General features: G+C 51.6%; 1 protein-coding gene across 1 annotated transcript in view; it reads left to right on the forward strand.

Annotated features, from left to right (window-relative positions):
* The first annotated feature begins 15,773 nt into the window (after positions 1–15,773).
* Positions 15,774–24,569, forward strand: part of LOC134339633 (girdin-like) — a 93,561-nt gene continuing 84,765 nt past the window's right edge. Inside the window, 1 exon segment of the mRNA XM_063036313.1 lies at positions 15,774–15,974. Within this exon segment, the coding sequence (XP_062892383.1) occupies positions 15,864–15,974 (111 nt within the window). The 5' untranslated portion in view covers positions 15,774–15,863.

Genomic DNA, 24,569 nt, shown 5'->3' on the forward strand with positions numbered 1-24,569 from the left:
AGACCCTTGGTCCCAGCCTAGTCGTAGTCCTGAGTTCTTGTCCAGTTCACTATTTCCTGCTCCTGCCCAGCTCTCCTGGTATCGAACAATAAACTAAATCTAAGTAACCTCACATGATGTGTCTTGCATTTGGGAACACCCTTGCTCCCAACAACCCCCCATTGTGACACACAGTGACAGTGTGACGGTTCCCATTACAGACTTCACAGTGACAATGTGAGAATTCCCATTGCAGACATCATGCTGACAATGTAACAGTTTCCATTACAAACATCACACTGACAATGGGACGGTTCCCATTACAGGCATCACAGTTGCAATGTGACGCGTTCCCATTACAGACATCACAGTGACAGTGTGACAGTTCCCATTACAGACATCACAGTGACAGTGTCACAGTTCCCATTTCAGACATCACATTAACAATGTGACTGTTCCCATCACAGGCATCACAGTTGCAATGTGACGCATTCCCATTACAGACCTCACAGTGACAATGTGACAGTTCCCATTACAGACATCACAGTGACAGTGTCACAGTTCCCATTTCAGACATCACATTGACAATGTGACTGTTCCCATTACACACATCACACCGACAATGTGACGGTTCCCATTACAGACATCACAGTTGCAATGTGACGGTTCCCATTACAGACATCACATTGACAATAAGACGGTTAGCATTACAGACATCACAGTCACAACGTGACGGTGCCCATTACACACATCATACTTAGTGTGACATTTCCCATTATACACATCACATTGACAATGTGACAGTTCCCATTTCAGACATCACACTAACAATGTGACGGTTTCCATTACATACATCACAATGAGAACGTGACCTTTCCCATTACAGACCTCACACTGACAACCTGACGGTTCCATTACAGACATCACACTGACAACGTGACAGTTCCAGTTACAGACATGACAGTGACAATGTCTCGGTTCACATTACAGACATCATAGTGACAATGTGATAGTCCCATTACAGACATCACATTGGCAATGTGACGGTTCCTATTACAGACATTACAGTGACAGTTCCTGTTGCAGACATCACAGTGACAACGTGACGGTTCCCATTACAAACATCACAGTGACAATGTGACTGTCCCGTTACAGACATCACGGTGACAATGTGACGGTTCTCATTACATTCATTACAAAGGCAGTGTGACAGGTCCTGTTACAGACATTACATTGACAATGTCGAGTGTCCCATTGCCTCACCAGTAACACTTCACGTCTTGGCTTTAAGGCAATCGTCGCAGCATGCGGGAGCGGTCTCCCCTGCTTTTCGGCGTCTGCTCTCCCAGACCGAATCTCCCAGCAGGTCGTCGCTGTCATTGCAGTCGGCCTCAGCCCCCCCCCCGCCCCCCCACAGTGGACAGGGAGATCCCACAAACCAGACGAGACGGCCCCTTCATGCGGCGCTGCGTGAGAGGCAAGCGTTTGCCCCGGTGTTGTGTCTGGGACGGCGAAGAAGCAGAGGGGTGGGCGGGGGTCGGGTCAGTGAGCCGGAGCCCCGGTCTAGTGGGGTGTCCTCAAAGGCCGCGCCCCTGCGCACTCCCCGCTGGAGAGCGGCTCCTGCCGCAAACGGGAAGGAGTGAGAACCGGGGGCAGGGCTGAACCATTCGGCCCGTCGAGCCTTCCTCGCCCCTCTGAGAGATTTCTCAGAATACACTATAACGGACAATCTCACGTTTTCCGATATGGTGTCCCACAGCACGGGAACAGGGCCCAACCAACCAACCCGCCCTTGCCAACCAAGCTCGGACAACCGGCTAATCCTATTTGCTGGAACCTGTCTCTGTACATCAACCCTTTTCACTTCCCAGAAACACAATCAGGTTTACTCTCACTGCCAAAACCATTCTAAACATTTTTTTTTAACAGGAGCACCATCGAGAGCGCCCTGAACCAGCTACATCACCATCCGGTACAGGAATTGCAGGGCATCCGATCGCAAGTCCCCGCCGAGGATTGCGGGGACTGTAAGAGGGTTCCAATCCGGGACGCGTGCATTCGTCTTCCACCTGTCCGAGATGTTTACGCATTGCAAAGGATTCCTCCCATTCATCCCACAGTCGCTTTGACACCCCCCCCCCCCCCCACAACCCCGGCCATCAGGCAGGAGGTCCCGTAGCACTAGGACAGGGACTGTTAAGATGGGAAACAGCTTCGTCCCCCCAGGCCGTGAGACGACCGAACTCCCTGGCACCAGGTCTCGTCGCGCACCAAGCATCAGTAGCGTTAAACTGTTTGGTTTTTAACTTACTAATTGTGGTAATGTTACTTTATGTGTTTGTGTGTGTCGGTTGTATGCACTGTGTTGTGCACCTTGGCCCGGAGGAACGTTGTTTCGTTTGTATGTTTGAATGACCTTGACTTGAATTTGAACATAAGTCATGAAATTTTTTAGTGCAAATTCATAAAATATATTTGATAATAAGACATATATAATAACAATATTTTAAACAATAAATAATTAGTGCAAAAGAGTGCAAAAATTGAGGTATTGTTCATGGGTTCATGGACCATTCAGGAATCGGATGGCAGAGGGGAAGAAGCTGTTCCTGAATCATTGAGTGTGTGTCTTCAGGCTCCTGTACCTCCCCCCTGATGGTAGCAATGAGAAGAGGGCATGTCCTGGCCGGTGGGGGTCCCTAATAATGGACGCTACCTTTCTGAGGCTTCACCTTTTGAAGATGTCCTGGATGATGGGGAGTCACGGTGGGGGGAGCTGGTGTCAGCAAGCCTTGTACGTCGCTGGGTGGGTTTAACGGAGACGTGTCCATAAGACCATAAGACATAGGAGCAGAGTTAGGCCACTCAGCCCATCGAGTCTGCTCCGCCATTCCATCACGGCTGATCCCGGATCCCACTCGACCCCACACACCTGCCTTCTCACCGTATCCTTTGATGTCCTGACTGATCAGGAAACAATCAACTTCCGCCTTAAATAAACCCACGGACTTGGCCTCCTCCGCGGTCTGTGGCAGAGCGTTCCACAGATTCACTACTCTCTGGCTAAAAAAATTCCTCCTTACCTCTGTTCTAATGGGTCGCCCCTCAATTTTGAAGCTGTGCCCTCCAGTTCTGGATACCCCCACAATAGGAAACATCTCTCCATATCCCCCCAACTCGTCCTTTCAACATTCGGTAGGTTTCAATGAGATCCCCACCACATTCTTCTAAATTCCAGTGAGTACAGGCCCAAAGCTGCCAAATGCTCCTAGTATTTTAACCCCTTCATTCCCGGAATCGTCCTCGTGAACCCCTCCGGACCCCTGTCCAATGACGACACATCCTTTCTCGTCGTGCAGCGGATAAATGGCTGGGGAGGGGGCGGGGTTCGAAGACTCCGCCGCAGGGAGAAGCAAGCTTCCCCGAGTAGGCCAGGACACGTCGGATTCAACTCAGTTCATCGGGAAAACGTGGAGAGCTCCAGGCACCTCCCGGGACACAGAGTCCAGGAGAGACAGGGGGAGGGTCTCTGAGCTGAGGGAGCGGAGGGGACTTTTAGTAGCATTCCCGCAGCAAGTCTACTGACCCATAAGATATAGGAACAGAATTTAGACCAGTCGGCCTATCGAGATTTATTTTCCCTCTCAACCCCACTCTCCGACCTTCTTCTCAAAATCTTTGATGCCGACTAATCACGAACCTACCAACCTCCGCTTTATATACACCCGATGACATGGCAATGAACTCCACGTTCTGGCAAAATAAATTCCTCCTCGTCTCTGTTCCAAACCCACCATTACGGCCCCTCAGCACCATTCATTTCCACCCCCCTCCACGCCCTGCTACAGTCCGCACCTCAGACCTCCACTGTCTTCTCCGCCGTTTGGTATTCCCTGCTGCTACCGAGAAGGCTTCCTCTTGCCAGGATTCACTTTGTCATTTTATCACTGCCTGTCGGGGCCACTGGTCCCCGAGACCCTCCGCTGGCCAGGGCTGACCACGGGCGGTGCACAAACAGGCCCGGGCAGGACGACACGGAGAGCGAGCTGTTGTCCCGTGTAGCGAGCTCCCCCTCTCCGCGCATCCGATGAGCCCAACGGAACGGCAGAGACCGACACAGTTTGGCACCAGGAGTCGCCGGTCAGTGTTGAACTCAACGTAGGACTGCCTCAGGGGCTCCAGCTCCGGATTTCCCCCTCGGGGTTCACTCCCGAAGCCTTCCCCGCGAGTGGGTACAGCCGCAAGGCAGCGGAGGTTTGAGATCAGAGTATTCCTTCTCCCAGATGAGCTGCCAGCCCCATCCACCCGAAGCGACTGGTTTTAAGGCGCCAGTAACCCACCTTTGCTCCTGTCAGTAGAAACGGTTCTGCTGGGCCGAGCAGCTAAACCACGGGTGAAGGCCGGGAGCTGGACCTGGTTGTCAGAGGCTATTTGAGGTGCATGCCATTTAATAGATAACACTGGATAACAAATTCTTTTGAAAGTTTTTTTTTGTTTACAATAGACCGTTTGAAGCTGAGCATAAATATTGCAGGCTACTTGTATCACGTAATAATCTGGAGAAACAAGAAATCAACTTTTATTGAATATAATGTGTGTAATTGCATAACAGTGTAAAAACTTTTTGCTGATGATTTTCGTTTATATTCAGTGCCTGAGGCTTCTTGCTCAAGTGTCCAACAATAATCAGCCGGTATTGATGGATTCCAGTTGCCCTGGTACCATTTCTCCATGACCTCAATGCCCTGGTGAAACCTTTCACCATGCTCGTCACTGACGGCGCCAAAATTGGCAGGGAAGAGGTCTAAATGGGAAGGCAGAAAGTAAACCTTTAGTGACATGTTGCACTTCACGGTTCTGTGTGCTTTGAAGCACGTTGTCAACCAGCTGCACGTAGGTTTGGTGTCTGCAGTTGCCAAGAAAATTTTTCAACAACATCCTCGAATGCCTTCCATGCGATCTTCTCCGGTCCTGCTCGAAGTTCTTTGAACTTCCCGTTATCGATGACCTGTTTGACTTGTGGACCAACAAAAATGCCTTCCTTAATCTTGGCATCAGTTATTTGGATTTGAAAGAAGGAACGTAGGGGATTAAAAAAAAATAGTGCAGGACTGGGAAATTTGATGTTGATTTTCACGATCGACAGCCCAATATCCATAAGGAACACCCGAAAGTGTTCAGGAAGCAAAATCATTGCTGTCCAGAGTAGTGGGAGCTTATCCCCATTAACCTCACCCCCGCAAGCTATGAGTACCTTCAGGGGCCTTGTACAGATACTTTATGGACATACAATCAACCCATGTATATAAGTTGTACCGTGTAGAGCATTCTGACAGGCTGCATCACTGTCTGGTATGGAGGGGTTACTGCACAGGGCCAAAAGAAGGAGCAGAGGGTTGTCAATCTAGTCAGCTCCATCTTGTCTACTAAGTACCCAGGATATCTTCAGGGAGCGGTGTCTCAGAAAGGCAGCGACCATTATTAAGGACCTCCAGCACCCAGGACATGCCCTTTTCTCACTGTTACCATCAGGTAGGAGATACAGAAGCCTGAAGTCAGACACTCCCCGATTCAGGAACAGCTTCTTCCCCTCTGCCAACCGATTCCTAAATGGACTTTGAAGATTTGGACACTACCTCACTTTTTTAATATACAGTATTTCTGTTTTTATGATTATGATTGTGGGGACAAGCAGTCCCCTTTTATTGTCATCTAGTAATGCATGCATTAAGAAATTATAAAAATGGTTTTTCCAGAATGATATCACGAAAACACAAGACAAACCGACTTAAAAACTAACAAAAACCACATAATTATAACATATAGTTACAACAGTGCAAAGGCATCTGTTAGTCTTGCGAGACCATGGATCTGTGCCTGGAAAATCTTCACTCTCCAGGGCGCAGGCCTGGGCAAGGTTGTATGGAAGACCGGCAGTTGCCCATGCTGCAAGTCTCCCCTCTCCACAATACCAATGTTGTCCAAGGGAAGGGCGTTAGGACCCATACAGCTTGGCACCAGCGTCGTCGCAGAGCAATGTGTGGTTAAGTGCCTTGCTCAAGGACACAATACGCTCCCTCGGCTGGGGCTCGAACTCACGACCTTCAGATCACTAGACGAACGCCTTAACCACTTGGCCACAGTGCAAATCAATACCGTAATTTGATAAGACAGACCATGGCACAGTAAAATAATTGCACATTTTAAAATAATATATCCAATATACGTAATTAATTTCCTCATTTATTTATTATTGTTCTATTTTATTTATTATTATTGTTATCTTTTTTCTCTCTCTGCTATATTATGTATTGCATTGAACTGCCGCTGCTAAATTAACAAATTTCACATCACATGCCGGTGATAATAAACTTGATTCTGATTCTGACATCTTATGTAGTTATATTTACTGTGATTTTTTTTAATTGCTGTGTTCTTTATCTAACTGTGATTTGGTTTTGTGTTGCGTCAGATCCGGAATAATTTTGTTCTCCTTTACACCCTGGAATTGACGTTGAACAATCTGCGGTCTTGGCCGGCCGACACCCACCAGTGTTCCGGCGGGGATCGCTGACCCAGCCGAGGCCCGCGGGGACGCCTGCTGGCGCGAAGCAGCGGAGCAAGGCGGCAGCTCCCAGCCGGTGCCAATGACGGCCCCTCCGAGCCAAGGAAGCAGGCCCTTCGGCCCATCGTGGCTTTGCTGGTAAACCCCCCCCCCAACTGCGATAGTCCCAGTTCCCAGCACACTTGGTCCGCAGTCCAGCGATTCGAGAGCCAGTCCAGATCCTTCTTCGCTGCAAAGCTCCCGCGCATCCTCGGGCAGCACATCCCAGACTCTGAACCCCTTCCCCACCATCCTGTTTGGAGAGAGTTCCTCCTCTAAGCCTTCTACCCCTTCTGGCATTGCGACAGTGAAAATCCTCCATCTCCCTCTGTTCTCTGTTGCAGGCCGATATAGAAGGATTCTTCATTGCTGTTTTCCAGAACAAACATGTCTTTTTGACCATTCAGGGCTGAACCCCAGAACCTGGAGGGCCAGCGGTCCGCTCTTAGTCCGGCCCCTCTGCCCTTTGGCATAAAGGCCCCAGGCTAGCCCAAACCCTACGACAAGGTTGCGGTCCTCTTGGAGGTTCTACCACTGCCCCCCCCTCCACCCTAGCCTGAACCCGCGTTTGTGCATCTGCTTTGGGGAAAGGTTTCCTGCCGACCACCCCTAGCCGCACCCCTCGGCATTTCGCTCATCTCCAGCTCCTCCAGCTTCTCTCGCCTCCTCTTCCTTGGAGTTATGTGGTCACAACAGCCGACACGGACCGCCAGCACCTCGCGGCTTGTAAAAAAAAAGGCACAACAAAGACTCTTCTTCCTCAAGAAGCTGAAACAGGCCAAACCTCCCACAAAAGCTGCCGCTTAACTTCTGCAGAAGCACAACTGAAACCAACGCAGCGTGGTATACCAGCTGCACGGCCGCTGAGCGACAAGACCCGCATCGCGTGGCGAAGGCGGCCCGGCGGATTGTCAGGATGGAGCTCCCGGGACTGGACACCATCTACTCCAGCAGACTCAGGAGGAAAGCAATCAGCACAACCAGAGACACCACACACCCCGGCCACTCCCTGTTAGACCCGCTGCCCTCCAGCAAAAAGTTCAGGGCACTAAAAGCCAGAACAAATAGACCGAGGAACAGCTTCTATCCCAGAGCTGTGGCCTCCATCACACCACCCCCACAGAACAATAACTGAAACTGTGAGCACACACAAGGACTGAAATACTCACACTAATCACACTTTGTGCATTACTGTGATATCCTGCTGCTGCTGCAAGTTATTTTCTGCTACTTATCTATTTAACACTGTTTTTCTATTACTGTCTTGTTTTTATCTACCGCTTTATTTAATTGCCTGAGAGGAAGCCAAACAGAGTTTCATTGTACCTAGTCATAGTCATACTTTATTGATCCCGGGGGAAATTGGTTTTCGTTACAGTTGCTCCATAAATAATAAATAGTAATAGAACCATAAATAGTTAAATAGTAATATGTAAATTATGAAATGTCCAGGACCAGCCTATTGGCTCAGGGTGTCTGACCCTCCAAGGGAGGAGTTGTAAAGTTTGATGGCCACAGGCAGGAATGACTTCCTATGACGCTCAGTGTTGCATCTCAGTGGAATGAGTCTCTGGCTGAATGTACTCCTCTGCCCACCCAGTACATTATGTAGTGGATGGGAGACATTGTCCAAGATGGCATGCAACTTAGACAGCATCCTCTTTTCAGACACCACCGTCAGAGAGTCCAGTTCCATCCCCACGAAATCACTGGCCATACGAATGAGTTTGTTGATTCTGTTGGTGTCGGCCACCCTCAGCCTGCTGCCCCAGCACACAACAGCAAACATGATCGCACTGGCCACCACAGACTCGGAGAACATCCTCAGCATCGTCCGGCAGATGTCAAAGGACCTCAGTCTCCTCGGGAAATAGAGGCGGCTCTGACCCTTCTTGTAGACAGCCTCGGTGTTCTTAGACCAGTCCAGTTTGTTGTCAAATCTTTATTAATGACAATAAAGATCATTTAATTCAATGCTCCATCCCGGGCCCTGTCCATCCGAGATGAGTCACTTCCAGAGGCTGCAGGGGTGGGAGAAGCTCTCTGCACCCTCTCCAGCACAACCAGCCCCTTCCTGTAGTGCAGAAACAAGAACTGCACGCCAATGCGCGATGAGATGGTATCATAATCTCTGTAGAACTGTTAACGTTTTTGTAGTTTGACTTTCTTTTACTTGTTTTACTCTTGTGTAATTATCAATGTAACGTAATTATTTAGCGGTTCCTGTTGTCTCTGTATTTTTCTCGGAACGTCTTGGTTTCCATGGTGAGGATCACGTTACTTGAATCCAGCTCTCTGATTGGTTCATGCCATCAATGGAATTTCTGTTACCAGTGGTCTGGCGGAAGGAGACAAGGCCACGTTCCTCTCTCTTCGTCCCCTCTCTCCACGTTTCTTCCTTTCTGTTCTTTATTCTCGCAGCTGTTGTGCGTTTGATATTTCAACCGTGACGCAACTGTGGCCAACAAGGGAAGTCGAAGCCAATGTGAAAACCAAAGGGAGGGCACACAGTGGAGCAAAACTTAATGGGAAGTGAGAGGACTGGGGAACTTTTACAGGCCAGCAGAAGGCAACTAAAAAGCCATTAAGAAGGTCAAGGTGGAATACTAAAGTAAGCTGGCCAATAATATTAAAGAGTATACCACAAGTTTCTTTGGGTACATAAAGCATAAAAGAGAGGTGAGAGTGGATACCGGACCACTGGAAAAATGTCACTCTCCACCTTCTGCCCTCGGTGTACCCTCCCACCCGCAGTCCTCCTGTCTGTGTCCACGCTTGCCCCTCACCCATGACTCCAGTTTGCACAGTAAAACTCCCTCCACCCCACCCAGCTCTTTGGGAATTTCGCTGGCCTGGCGTCTGGCTCACCACCCATCCAATCCCGTCTTCCCTTTAAAGCGCACAGTGGGGTCCCTCAAAGGTGACCAGGATCCCATTTCCTGCACGCAACTGGGACCCAGCTTCCAGTGAGCATCCACGGCTGGGAGGGTCACCGGCTTTAAATTCCCGGGAATTATACACATTTTCACCGTATTTGGTGACGTACGTGTGGCAACCGAAGCACATCTTTTAATCTCCTCTACTGCCACGATGAGGCCAGTCTTGGGCTGGAGGGGCAACACCCAATATTCCGTATCGGTAGCCTCCGGCCTGACGGCATGAACGTGGAATTCTTCCAACTTCCAGCAGTTCCTCCTCCATCTCCCTTCTCTGCTTGTCCATTCCCCATTCCAGTTCTCCTTTCATCCCTCCTCCTCTCCTCACCTGCCCATCACCTCCCCCAGTGCCCCTCCTCCTTCCCCTTCCTCCCACGATCGACTACCCCCTCAGATTCCTTCTTCTTCAGCCCTTTACCTCTTCCACCAATCAGCCCCTCCCAGCTTCTCACTTCATCCCCGCCCACCCACCTTCCACCACCCCCCCAACACCTATCACCTGCCAGCTTGTGCTCCTGCCCCCCCCTTATTCTGGCTTCCTCCCCACCCCACCCCCTTCCTTTCCGGTGTTCGGCCCAAAATGTCGGCTGCCAATTCCTCTTCCTCTTCTTGCCGAGCCCCTCCAGGATTTCGTACTGGCCAAGTGTAACGAGGAAGCAGGTTCACAGGTTTGGTGAGCGAGACAATATTGCAGCAGAATTAGGTCATTTGCCCCATCAAGTCTGCTCCACCATTTCATCATGGTTGATCCATTTTCTCTCTCAGCCCCAGTCTCCTGCCTTCTCCCCGTATCCCTTTATCCCACACCTAATCAAGAACCAATCAACCTCTTTCTTAAATATACCCAATGACTTGGCCTCCACAGCTGCCTGTGGCAACAAATTCCACAGATTCACCACACTCTAGCTGAAGAAATTCCTCTTCATCTCAGTTCTAAAAGGACGCCCCTCTATTCTGAGGCTGTGCCCTCTGGTCTTAGACTCCTCCCACCGGAGGAAACATCCTCCCCACACCCACTCTGTCCAGGCCTTTCACCATTCGATAGGTTTCAATGACTGATGTAGGAGTACACTAAAGACGGAAATCAGGAGGGCAAAAAGAGGGGGTGGGGTATCCTATGTAGATACGGCAAAGAGGCATTAGCAAGGATTTGATATTAAAAGTTTCAAATTCTGATTTATTTATTGCGTGTGTATCAAAGTGTACACACGCAAGCACCTTCCTCCAGCGAGAGGGGGGGGGGAGAGAGAGAGAGAGAGAGAGAGAGAGAGAACGAGAGAACTGAAACACCCGCTCACCTTCCGCGCTCTTGTTGATTTCAGTCTTGCTCAATGCTTTAATCGGCGAGAAATGGAGTTGATCACGGGCTCGGGGCTTCTTGGTCTCCAGGCTACACCCACTCTGCCCGAAACCTCACCGAACTTCCTCAGAGGCAGCAAAGCACCAGACCGCTCAGTTGGGCCCCGAAGGCATGCCGTCAAAACGCCCCAAAAACACACCATCGAAACGTAGATTACACACTCCAATCCAAGTAGCAGAATCATACTTGAAAGAAGGTGGAGTTAATGTAGTAGTTTTGTGAACTGACGGCAGGGCGTCGCCACCAGTCGCATTGTTCGCTTGCACCATCTTCTTCTTCAAGAAAAAAACTACAGATGGCTGTGGAGGTCAAGCCATTGGGTACGTTTAAAGTGGAGGCTGATTGGTAGCAAGAAAAATCTGCAGATGCTGGAGATCCAAGCAACACCTACAAAATGGAGGTTGGTGACCAGCAGAGTTTCGCAGCGATCTGTTCTGGGACCCCCCTCCTCTTTCTGATTTTTGTAAATGACCTGGATGAAGAAGTAGAAGTGTGGGTTAGTAAGTTTGCCAATGACACAAAGGTGAGGGTCAGAGGTTACAGCAGGACATTGATAGGGTGCAAAACTGGACTGAGAAGTGGCAAATGGAGTTCAACCCAGATAAGTGTGAAGTGGTTCATTTTGGTAGGTCAAATACGATGACAGAATATAGTATTAATGGTAAGACTCTTGGCAGTGTGGAGGATCAGAGGGATCTTGGGGTCCGTGTCTACAGGACACTCAAAGTTGCTGCACAGGTTGACTCTGTGGTTAAGAAGGCATATGGTGTGTTGGCCTTCATCAACCGTGGGATTGAGTTTAAGAGCCGAGAGGTAATGTGACAGCTATATAAGACCTTGGTCAGACCCCACTTGGAGTACTGTGCTCAGTTCTGGTCACCTCACTACAGGAAGGATGTGGATACGATAGAGAGAGTAGAGAAGAGATTTACCTGGATGTTGCCTGGATTGGAGGGAGTACCTTATGGGAATAGATTGAGTGAACTTGGCTTTTTCTCCTTGGAGCAACGGAGGATGAAAGGTGACCTGATAGAGGTGTATAAGATGATGAGAGGCATTGATCGAGTGGGTAGTTAGAGGCTTTTTTCCCAGGGCTGAAATGGCTAACACGAGGGGGCACAGTTTTAAGGTGCTTGGAAGTAGGTACAGAGGAGATGTCAGGGGTAAGTTTTTCACACAGAGAGTGGTGGGTGCGTGAAATGCTGATGATGGTGGTGGAGGAGGATACAACAGAGTCTTTTAAGAGACTCTTAGATAGGTGCATGGAGCTTAGAAAAACAGAGGGCTACGTGGTAGGGAAACTCTAGGCAGTTTCTTGAGTAGGTTACATGGTCGGCACAACATTGTGGGCCGAAGGGCCTGTAATGTGCTGTAGGTTTCTAGGTTGTATGTGCTAAAATGCTGGAGGAACTCAGCAGGCCAGGCAGCATCTATGGGAAAAAGTACAGTTGACGTTTCGTACTTAATTAGTGAGGGTATCAAAGAGAAATCAGAACAGGAAACCTACCAGTAGGTCTAACATCAGCGGTGGGAAAGTTACGGGGTGGCATTTTGAGAAACAGGATCGACAGTGCCTGCTCTCGGAAAGGAGAGGACTTATTGGGGATCGCCAGCCTGGCTTTATGCCCGTCTCACAAACCTGATCAAGCTGACCCAGAGGATCGTTGAGGGCAGGTTGGTAGATGTCATTTAGCAAGGCCTTTGACAAGATTGGAGTCCTGCCTGCGTGCGTGTGTGTGTGTGTGTGTGTGGGAGGGGAAGGAAGAGAAACTTGTCTTGCCGTTGTTGTCTTGGTCTACTTGTGTTGTTCTGATGAGTAGTGTGGGCTGAAGGTGTGTTCCTTGAGTGCATTGGTTGTCATCACTGTAACTGTTTGTTTCGAAGTACGTGTGGTGGGTAGATCTGAAATCTGATAGGCTGGTCTGGAATATTCGATCACGTGGGATCCAGGGTCTGGTGGCCAATTGGATGAAAGGTTGGCATGGTGACAGGAGGCAAGAGACTGGTAGTGGTGGGCTGATTTTTTTTTTGAGATTGGAAGTTTGCAACTTGTGGGGTCAGTGTTTGCCCTATATTAATGATTTTTTCCGAGACTTTAACTGCCGTAGATAGTAAGCTTGCAGACAACACCAAGAGTTGGAGGGTGGTTGGACGGTGAAGAAAGGCTCTCTAAGGTTGCGGCAGGTTTGAGGTCCGCTGGGGGGAGCTGGGCCAAGGAAAGGCAGATGGAATTTAATGCGAGCAAGTGCCAGGCGATGCACTTTGGGAAGGTGAACCAGGACAGGACTTGTACAGTGAATGGCCGGGTCCTGGGGAGTATTGTAGGACAGGAAAACATGAGGTACTGGTACGTAGTTCCTTGAGAGTGTGGCGCGAATATCTCCGCGAGGACCACAACCTCGTTGTAGGGTTTGGAGGCTCGCCTGCCTGAATGACCTGGAGAGCTCTGCTGGCTGGAGTCAGGGCTTTGTGCTTTGGCTCTATGCCAAACAGTTCAAAGGGTAGAGGTCAGACTAAGAGTGGTCCACCGGTTCTCCAGGTTCAGGGCTAACAAGACTGACTGGTCGGACAAACTCATTCCGGAAACAGCAATGAAGAGTCCTCCTACATCTGAGTGCGATGGTATTCACAAGAACATAAGAAATAGGAGCAGGAGTCGGCCATCCGACCCGTCGAGCCTGCTCCACCATTCAATAAGATCATGGCTGATCTGACCACGGACTCATCTCCACCCACCTGCCTTTTCCCCATAACCCTTAATTCCCCTACTGTGCAAAAATCTATCCAACCTTGTCTTAAATATATTTACTGAGGCAGCCTCCACTGCTTCATTGGGCAGAGAATTCCACAGATTCACCACCCTCTGGGAAAAGCAGTTCCTCCACATTTCCGTCCTAAATCTACTCCCCTGAATCTTGAGGATATGCCCCCTAGTTCTAGTCTCACCTACCAGTGGAAACAACTTTCCTGCCTCTATCTTATCATAATTTTCATAATTTTATAAGTTTCTATAAGATCTCCTCTCATTTTTCTGAATTCCAGTGAGTACAGTCCCAGGCAACTCAATCTCTCCTCATAGTTGAATCCCCTCATCTCTGGAATCAACCTGGTGAACCTCCTCTGCACCGGCTCCAAAGCCAGTAGATCCTTCCTCAACTGAGGAGACCAGAACTGCACGCAGTACTCCAGGTGCAGCCTCACCAGTCCCCTGTACAGTTGCAGCATAACCTCCCTGCTCTTAGATTCAATCCCTCTAGCAATGAATGTCAACATCCCATTTGCCTCCTCGATAGCCTGCTGCACCTGCAAACCAACCTTTTGTGATTCATGCACAAGCCCTCCCAAGCCCTTCTGCACAGCAGCATGCTGTAATCCGTTACCATTTAAATAATAATCTGCTCTTCCTTTTTTCCTTCCAAAGTGGATGACCTCGCATTTACCAACATTGAACTCCATCTGCCAGACCCTTGCCCACTCACTTAGCCTATCTATATCTCCCCACAGACGCTGAGTCTCCACCTGGGACTTGCACGACTGACAGTAGTGAAAACCGAGGGGGGAGCTACTGGTACGATGCAGGAAGCCCGGGGGTGGAGGACCCTCCTCGCTGCCCCAAACGCCAGCAACGAAACGGGGAGTAAGTCAGAGGCACGGATAGAGAGGGTGGTGAAGAAGGCATGAAGCATGTTGGCCTTCGTCGGTGAGGGGACTGAGTTCAGGGTCTGGGCAGTCATGTTACAGCCACACAAGATGTCAGTGAGACCACACTGGGAGGATTTTGCGCAGTCCTGGTCGGCCAGCTGGAGGAAGGGTGTCATTAGACAGTCGAGGGTGCAGAAACGATCTACAAGGGGCACTGCCAGGACTTGGGGGTTCTTCAGTCGGGAGAGGCTGGACTGTTTCCCCTGGAGCGCCAGAGGGTGAGGGGTGACCTTATAGGCGTTTATAAAATCCTGAGGAGTCAGGGTGGGTGTTCATAGTCTCTGCCCGGCGTAGGGGAGAATGAGACCAGAGGGCGAGGTTAAAGGTGAGAGGGGAAAGGTGTAAAGGGTTGAGTTTTCCCAGTGGAGAGTGGTGGGTGTGTGGAACAAGCTGCCAGAGGAGGTGGTAAAGGCCAGTGACACTGGGCAATGTAAAACACACCTGGGCAGGTCCATGGATTGGGAAGGCGCAGATGGAGACAGGACGACCTTTGGCAGATGGGACGAGCTGGGGAAGCTCTTCGGCCAGCAGGGGCCTGCGGAGTGACTCGGTGGAGTTGATATCTAACAGTCCGGGAAAAAAATCCATTGGTGGGGGGAGGCAGGGGCAGCCATGCCAAACTCTGCCAGGATAGATAACCGGAGATGTGCTGTGCTCTGCCACGAGTACCGTGGGCAAAGGAGGGGGAGCCGGTGGATGTGATCTACCCGGATTTCCGGAAGGCATTTGATAAGGTGCCAGACCGAGGATGAACGTGGAAGATGCAGGCACAGGGGTGAAATATCGGGGTACAGGGGGACTAGGTCCTCCCTCTTTCTCACCCTTCTCCACATTTTGCCCCCTCCCATTTCCCATCGTGACCCTGCTTGCCCTATTTCCCCAGACCCCCACTACCTCTCCACGTACTCCCACCCCATGTTGACCCCCCCTTTCATTTTGCCCCTCTTGCTCCCTTCCCCTGTCCCCTTACCCCTCTCCATTTTAGCCCCCCACCCTCACCCCAACTTGCCGGCTCGTCCCTCGCCCCTCGCCCCTGCGCTCGGGACCCTGGCTTTGACAGCGGGGTGAGTCCCGGCCAGCAGGAGGCTCCGACTCCCGCCCTCTGCCCCATACACTTTGCGGAAGTTCCTCCGCATCTGAGTAACCTCGCCCACCGCCCTGAGGCCCCACCTTTCCCCTGCCTGCTGCCGGTCCCTCCACTCGGAGTTCGGCGGTGCCGGACCATGATCGCTCCGGGCGCCGTGCGCCGGGCGCGGCGGAGAACCTGACCCGACCCGGGAACATGGAGCTCAGCGGCCGCAGCTTCAGCTGCCGGAGGCGCTCGGTCCTCAGATCCGAGTCGCACCTTAACCAGAGCGTGCAGCGGTTCATGGCGAGTCCTCTGGTGACCTGGGTAAGATCGCCGTCTCTCTCCATTCCCCTCTCCCCTCACTCAACTCTCCCCTTCACTCCATCTCTCACCCTCTCTCCATTCCCCTCTCCCCTTCACTCCATCTCTCACCCTCTCTCCATTCCCCTCTCCCCTCACTCAACTCTCCCCTCCCCTCCATCTCTCACCCTCACTCAACTCTCTCCTCTCCCCTCCCCTCCATCTCTCCCCCTCACTCAACTCTCCCCTTCACTCCATCTCTCACCCTCTCTCCATTCCCCTCTCCCCCTCACTCAACTCTCCCCTTCACTCCATCTCTCACCCTCACTCAACTCTCCCTCTCCCCCTCACTCCATTCCCCTCTCCCCTCACTCAACTCTCCCCTTCACTCCATCTCTCACCCTCACTCAACTCTCCCTCTCACCCTCTCTCCATTCCCCTCTCCCCTCACTCAACTCTCCCCTCCCCTCCATCTCTCACCCTCACTCAACTCTCCCTCTCACCCTCTCTCCATTCCCCTCTCCCCCTCACTCAACTCTCCCCTTCACTCCATCTCTCACCCTCACTCAACTCTCCCTCTCACCCTCTCTCCATTCCCCTCTCCCCTCACTCAACTCTCCCCTCCCCTCCATCTCTCACCCTCACTCAACTCTCCCTCTCACCCTCTCTCCATTCCCCTCTCACCCTCACTCAACTCTCCCTCTCCCCCTCACTCAACTCTCCCCTTCACTCCATCTCTCACCCTCACTCAACTCTCCCTCTCACCCTCTCTCCATTCCCCTCTCCCCTCACTCAACTCTCCCCTCCCCTCCATCTCTCACCCTCACTCAACTCTCCCTCTCACCCTCTCTCCATTCCCCTCTCACCCTCACTCAACTCTCCCTCTCCCCCTCACTCCATTCCCCTCTCCCCTCACTCAACTCTCCCCTTCACTCCATCTCTCACCCTCACTCAACTCTCCCTCTCACCCTCTCTCCATTCCCCTCTCACCCTCACTCAACTCTCCCTCTCCCCCTCACTCCATTCCCCTCTCCCCCTCACTCAACTCTCCCCTTCACTCCATCTCTCACCCTCACTCAACTCTCCCTCTCACCCTCTCTCCATTCCCCTCTCCCCTCACTCAACTCTCCCCTCCCCTCCATCTCTCACCCTCACTCAACTCTCTCCTCTCCCCTCCCCTCCATCTCTCCCCCTCACTCAACTCTCCCCTTCACTCCATCTCTCACCCTCTCTCCATTCCCCTCTCCCCCTCACTCAACTCTCCCCTTCACTCCATCTCTCACCCTCACTCCATTCTCCTCTCCCCCTCACAACTCCCTCCTCTCCCCCTCCCCTCCATCTCTCACCCTCACTCAACTCTCTCCCCTCCATCTCTCACCCTCACTCCATTCTCCGCTCCCCCTCACTCAACTCTCTCCTCTCCCCTCCCCTCCATCTCTCACCCTCACTCCATTCTCCTCTCCTCCCTCACTCACTCAACTCTCTCCCCTTCAACTCTCACCCTCACTTCATTCTCCGCTCCCCTTCTCCTTACCCCTCCTCTCATTGCTCTCACTCATATCTCTCTCCTCCCCCTCTCCCCATCCCTCACCATTCTCCTCTCTTCCTCTCCTCCCCCTCTCCTCCCCCTCTCCTCCCCTCTCCTCCCCTCTCCTCCCCCTCTCCCTCCCCCTCCTCCCTCCCCCTCCTCCCTCCTCCCTCCTCCCCTCCTCGCTCCTCCCCTCCCCCTCCTCCCTCCTCCCCTCTGCCTCCTCCCCCCTCCTCCTCCTCCCTCCTCCCCTCTCCTCCTCCCCCTCTCCTCCTGCCCCCTGCGTTCCCCTTCTCCTCTCCCTTCTCTCATCCCTCTCTCACTCATCTCTCTCTCCTCTCTCTCACCATTCTGCTCTCCCCCTCTTCTCTCACCCCTTCTCACTCACCTCTTTCTTCTCCCCATTCTCCCCTCTCACTCTCACTCCATTCCCCAGCCTCTCCCTTTGCCCTTTCCCTCTTTCTTCTCCCACCCTTTGTCTGCCCTTCCTCCCTCTCCCCCTCTCTCCCTCTCTCTGCCCCCTCTCCCTTCCTCCCCCCCACTCCCCCTACCTCCCCACCCACCCCCTCTCCCATTCCTCACCCCTTCTGTTCCTCAGTCTGCCTCTGTTCTGCCAAACTCTCCCCATTCTGTCGTTCTCCCTCCTGTCCTCCTTCCTATCTCTTCCCTCGTCCTTCCTCTGCCTCTCTTTCCTCATCAGTCTCCCATCTCTCTTTCATCGCTAGTCTCCCTTTCATCTTCTTTACCCTCTGCCACCTCTCTCTCTCTTTCTCCCATCTCTTCCCCTCATCTTCCTCTCTCTAACCGCCTCCTTACAGTTAACCCAGTTGAGGTAATTAGAGCATAAGGTGGATAGATCCGCGTTTAAGAATCGCTGCTGTTGAACAAGTGATTTAAGATGTCACTTCAAAATTTTTAATTCCACGAATCTTAATTTGCCTGTTCAGTCGGATCCTTTAACTAATGTGCTAATCAATATTCATGAGGGTAATTAGGTTGAAACTATCAGAGGGAAGATGATCATATGAACTTGCAACCTCTTAAAGTCATCGGACACTACAGTACAGAATTAGACCCTCTGGCCTACCTAGCCTGGTTTTCGGCCTAGTCCCTATCTGAGCTTCTCTTCAGTGTTACAACTGAACCCAAATCTACTGGAGGCTCGTTCCGTGCTCACTCTGCCCTCCGTGTGAAGAGGCTCCCCCTCAGAATCCTCTTAAACATTTCCCCTTTCACCCTTAACCCATGACCTCCAGTTCTTGTCTCGTCCAGCCTGAGGGGGAAAGAGGCCTGCTTGCATCCATCCTGTCTAAGCCCCTCTTGATTTTGAACATCTCTTGGAAATCTCCCACGGTCCAGGGAATAAAGTACCTCTCCCTTGTGCTCAGGTCCTCCAGACCTGCCAATATCCTCGTAAATCTTCTCTGGACTCTTTCAACCTCCTTTACATCTTTCCTGTGGGTAGGTGACCAAAACTGCATACGATACTCCAAATTAGGCCTCACCAACGTCTTATACAACTTCAACATAACATCCCATCTCCTGTACTCAATACTTTGATTTATGAAGGCCGATGTGCCAAAAGCTTTCTTGACGACACTAATGCCCAGATGTCCTTTTCAAGGAATTATGGACCTGTCTTTCTCAGGCCCCTTTGTTCTGCTGCATGCCCAACTGCTCAGAGTTCCTATCATAATCGGGCATAAGGCTTGATCAATTTCTCCAGTCAACCGGTTCTGAGAGTGAGGGGGCATGGAGATGGGGTGACCTCACTGGAACCCATCAAATGTTGAAAGGCCTCGATAGAGTGGACGTGGAGAGGTTGTTTCCTGTGGTGGGGGAGCCTCAGACCACAGGACATATTCTCAGAATGGAGGGGGCGTCCTCTTAGAACGGAGATGAGGAGGAACTTCCTTAGCCCGAGAGTGACCAATCTGCAGAATTCGTTGCCACAGGCCAAGTCTTTATGTTTTTTTAAGGCAGAGGTCAATAGATTCTTGATTGGTAAGGGCGTGAAGGGATACGGGGAGAAGGCGGGAGATTGGGGACTGAGAGGGAAAGTGGATCGGCCAGGATGAAAGGGCGGAGCAGACTCGATGGGCCGAATGGCCTAATTCTGCTCTTATGCTCTTTTTTGAATTTACACAGTTTGACTTCTTTTGTATGTCAGTTGCCAGTCCTATATCGTATGGTCTTAAGGTAGATAAATGCACGAGAGATTGAGGAGTTGGAGGCTGTGGAAACTGGTGGGGGAGACCTTTCGATGAGAGACAGGTAGGAGAGGTAGAGAGGCCAGAAGGACAGAGGCAGGACTCCAACCTTGCCAAAAGTCCATGTAGATGACATCTACCAACCTGCCCTCAACGATCCTCTTGGCCACCTTGATCAGGTTTGTGAGACACGCACACGCTCCCTCGGAGACCCGGCTTGGTGGGAGAGACGGACCAGATGGGCCGAAGGGCCCGTTTCTGTGCTCTGCAACTTGGCGGCCCGGGGGCCGGAGTGGCCTCTTCCCCGCGGCTGCTCTCCCGAATTCCGCCGCGGGTCCCCGGGCGTTGAGCCGCCTTCAGCCTGAGAGCGGCTGTCGAAGTCGGGTTGGTCGGCATCTGCACCGGTCCACGTGTGGACGGGCGCGATGGAAAAAACTCTCTCGCGGCGGCGCCGCAGGCCCGGAGCGTCAGGCGCACCACATTCCCAAGGAGAATTAGTGTTGTGCTGACTGGATCGAGAACCGGCTGGTTGAAGGCAATTCGCTGCTCCTGAACCCTGGTGGTGAGGCTTCCGGGCCTCCTGCCCGATGGGAGCTGCGAGACGACGGCCCGGTCTGGACGGTGGGCGTTGCCTTCCTGAGGCGGCACCTCCCGGAGATACGACCGACGGCGGGGAGGGACGTGCCCGTGGTGTATCGGGCCGAGTCCGCGACCCTCCGCGGCTTCTTGCCTTCCTGCGCATTCGGCTCGCCGTCCCAGACCCCGGTGAGGCCGGGCAGGACACTTCCAACCGCACACCCACGGAAGTTTTCCCACCTTTACCAGCTTCCTGAAGGAAGTGGAGATGTTGACTTTGCCTTCCTAATGGTTGCATCTGCCTGCTGGGCCCAGGACAGGCCATCGATGTGCGGATGCACGAGAGCTTAGCGCTCCTGACTCCCTCCACCCCACGTCGCCTAATGGGGACTGGTACAGTCCCCCCCACCCTTCCTGAAATCCGCAACTCGTTCCCTACGGGTCTCTCCTTGGTGAGAGCCCTTCGTAAGTTGGGGGCCGGGGCCGCTTCGTCGAGCACCTCCGCTCCGTCTGCTGCAGGCGTGATTTCCTGTTGGCCAAAGGTTCTAATTCCAGTTCCCGTTCCTGTCCTGACGTGTCGGTCCGCGGACTCCCCTGGTGCCAAGATGAGGCCACCCTCAGGGTGGAGGAGCAGCACCCGATATTCCGTCTGGGTGGCCTCCAACCTGATGGCATGAACATCGACTTCTCTTTCCAGTCTTTTCCCTCTCCTTTCCCCTCTTCCTCTATCCCCCATTTTGGTCTTTTGTTTCTCCTCGCTTGCCTATCATCTCCTCCTCCTCTTTCTCCTGTCGGATTCCTTCTTCTCCAGCCCTTTACCTTTCCCACCCACCTGGCTTCGTCTATCACCTTCCAGCTAGCCTTCTGCCACCCCCCCCCCGCCCAACATAGACACATAGAAACATAGAAAATAGGTGCAGGAGTAGGCCATTCGGCCCTTCGAGCCTGCACCACCATTCAGTATGATCATGGCTGATCATCCAACTCAGAACCCTGTACCTGCCTTCTCTCCATACCCCCGATCCCTATAGCCACAAGGGCCACATCTAACTCCCTCTTAAATATAGCCAATGAACTGGCCTCAACTGTTTCCTGTGGCAGAGAATTCCACAGATTCACCACTCTCTGTGTGAAGAAGTTTTTCCTAATCTCGGTCCTAAAAGGCTTCCCCTTTATCCTCAAACTGTGACCCCTCGTTCTGGACTTCCCCAACATCGGGAACAATCTTCCTGCATCTAGCCTGTCCAATCCCTTTAGGATTTTATATGTTTCAATAAGATCCCCCCTCAATCTTCTAAATTTCAACGAGTATAAGCCTAGTCGATCCAGTATTTCATCATATGAAAGTCCTGCCATCCCAGGAATCAATCTGGTGAACCTTCTTTGTACTCCCTCTATGGCAAGAATGTCTTTCCTCAGATTAGGGGACCAAAACTGCACACAATACTCCAGGTGTGGTCTCACCAAGGCCTTGTACAACTGCAGTAGTACCTCCCTGCTCCTGTACTCGAATCCTCTCGCTATGAATGCCAGCATACCATTCGCCTTTTTCACCGCCTGCTGTACCTGCATGCCCACTTTCAATGACTGGTGTATAATGACACCCAGGTCTCGTTGCACCTCCCCTTTTCCTAATTGGCCACCATTCAGATAATAATCTGTTTTCCTGTTCTTGCCACCAAAGTGGATAACCTCACATTTATCCACATTAAATTGCAACCTCTTCATTTTGGTGTCCTCCCCGTTCCTTCTCAGTCCTGAAGAAGGATCTTGGCCCGAAACTGTCTGTTCATTTCCGTAGATGCTGCCCGACCTGTTGAGTTCCTCCAGCATTTTGTGTGCTGCTCTGGATTTCCAGTGTCTGCAGAATCTCTTGTGTTCATCGTCAGCTATTTGGTTTTACTGACGTTGAGCGAGGGGTTATTGTGGGACCGCTGGCCCTGGCGTCCTACCTCGTTCCTGTACGCAGACTCGTCAGCACCTGCGATTCGGTGACACCAGTGGCGTCGGGGGCAAACTCATGGCTAGCACTGGAGCTGAGCTACGCGGGGGTTGAAGGGTGTGGGGGTTCAACTTTGGTGTTTGTCTCAAAGATGGAATTGATGGCTTCGTGGCAAAATTTGCGGTTGATACGGAAATAGGTGGAGGGGTAGGTAGTGCTGAGGACTTAGACAAATTGGAAAAATGGGCGAAAAGTGGCAGATGGAATACAGTGTTGGGAAATGTACGATAATACATTTTGGTAGAAGGAACAATAGTCCGGACTATTATCTAAATGGGGAGAAGGTTCAAACATAATAGGGAGTTAGAAGTCTTTGTGCAAGACTCCCAGGAGGTTAATTCACAGGTTGAGTCTGTGGTGAAGAAGGCAAATGCAATGTTGGCATTCATTTCAAGGGGAATAGAATATAAAAACAGGGAGATAATGCTGAGGCTTTATAAGACACTAGTCAGGCCGCACTTGGAGTATTGTCAACAGTTTTGGGCCCCATATCTCAGAAAGGATGTGTTGCCATTGGAGACAGTCCAGAGGAGGTTCACGAGGATGATTCTGGGAGTGAAGGGGTTAACATACGAGGAGCGTTTGGCAGCTTTGGGCCTGTCCTCACTGGAACTTAGAGGAATGCGGAGGGATCTCATTGAAACCTATCAAATGTTGAAAGGACTAGCTAGGATGAATGAGGAGAGGGTGTTTCCTATGGTGGGGGTGTCCAGAACTAGAGGTCACAGCCTCAGAATTGTGGAGCGACCCCTTAGAAACAGATGTAAGGAGGAATTTTTTTTTTAGCCAGAGAGTGGTGAATCTGTGGAACGCTCTGCCACAGACTGCAGTGGAAGCCAAGCCCGTGGGTATATTTAAGGCGGAAGTTGATCGTTCCCTGATCGGTCGGGGCATCAAAGGATACGGTGAGAAGGCAGGTGTATGGGATCGAGTGGGATCCAGGATCGGCCATGATGGAATGCCGGTGCAGGCTCGATGGGCTGAATGGCCTAATTCTGCTCCTGCATCTTATGTACGCAGTGTGGGAAGATTTGCCTTCCCACAGACAGCCACGAAACAAGGAAGGGCATGGAGCCTGTGTAAAGATAAAACGTAGAACCCCCAACGCGCTAAAAAAGTACGGAACGACTCGTGCAAACGGCAAAAAAACGAATGAATTTAAAACATCAAACCAGAGGGTGATCGAAACCGTCCGGTTCAATCTAGCGCCGTGTCGTGTCTACCCAAGGAACTTGACAGTCTCGGGATGTGTGAGCGGCAGGCCGCAAGGGGAACAATTGTCAGGAGGGCGTACTTGAAGGGAAGTTCCTTCGTTCGCCAGACTTCACGGCCTCTGGTTTAAGAAGGTTGGCGAGGCCAAAGACAAACCATGATTTCTTCTCAAGTCACCTTTTTAGCTTGTGGCTTTTCAGCTAATGGCGGTGAAGTTGAGTTGGACATTTCGTCGCATGTTCACCCGCCCACCAAGTTGCACTTCTATTGGCCGTGCAGAACGCCCATCTTCGTGACATCCCGCCCACCCCTGCTAGTTTGAAACGTAATTGGACATCTCGCCTGCCAGTCAGGTTGGCGTCCATTCAACGAGTCCTGGTATTGGTTTATTGTTGTCACATGGGCTGAGATACAGCTGCGGGTCCCCGCAGCCGTTGCCATGACACCCTGACACTAAATTCTCTATCTCCTTCCTGTCACGCGGTTTGGGTAATCGTTGGGGTGATTTCTATCAAACATCTTCACAGTTTCGACTCGTGAGTAAAATTCCGATAGCCCGACTTCCAATTGTTTGGAGTTCCCGATATTCCGGCACCTGGATCACCCGTTAATCCAAAACGGGTGTCGGGTATCCGGAGTACGGCCGGGGAAAGGGTGCCACATCCAACAGCCTGCTCGATATTGAGGGAGCGAAATTCCAGAGAATTCCGGGAGAAGTGATCACAGCAAGCCGATCTTTGAGCCCTGGAAGCCTGGGGCTTTCCTGTTCAAAACTCAAAGTCCAGGGTGCTGGGATTGGTGAGAGTCAGGTTCACAAGGATGATTCCGGGGATGAAAGGGTACAAGGAGCGTTTGGTGGCTCTGGGTTTTGAGGAATGGGGAATCTGTGGAATTTGTTGCCACAGGCAGCTGTGGAGGCCAGGTCATTAAGGCGGAGGTTGATAGATTCTTGATTGGTCAGGACGTCAATGGTTACGGGGAGAAGACAGGAGAAGGGGGTCGAGAGGGATAGTAAATCAGCCAAGATGGGATGGCAGAGCAGAGCCAATTGGCTGAATGGTCTACTAACTCTTGCGAAGCTGGTGGTTGTA

The sequence above is a fragment of the Mobula hypostoma genome, chromosome 30 (genome assembly GCF_963921235.1).
Source record: "Mobula hypostoma chromosome 30, sMobHyp1.1, whole genome shotgun sequence".
NCBI lineage: Eukaryota > Metazoa > Chordata > Chondrichthyes > Myliobatiformes > Myliobatidae > Mobula > Mobula hypostoma.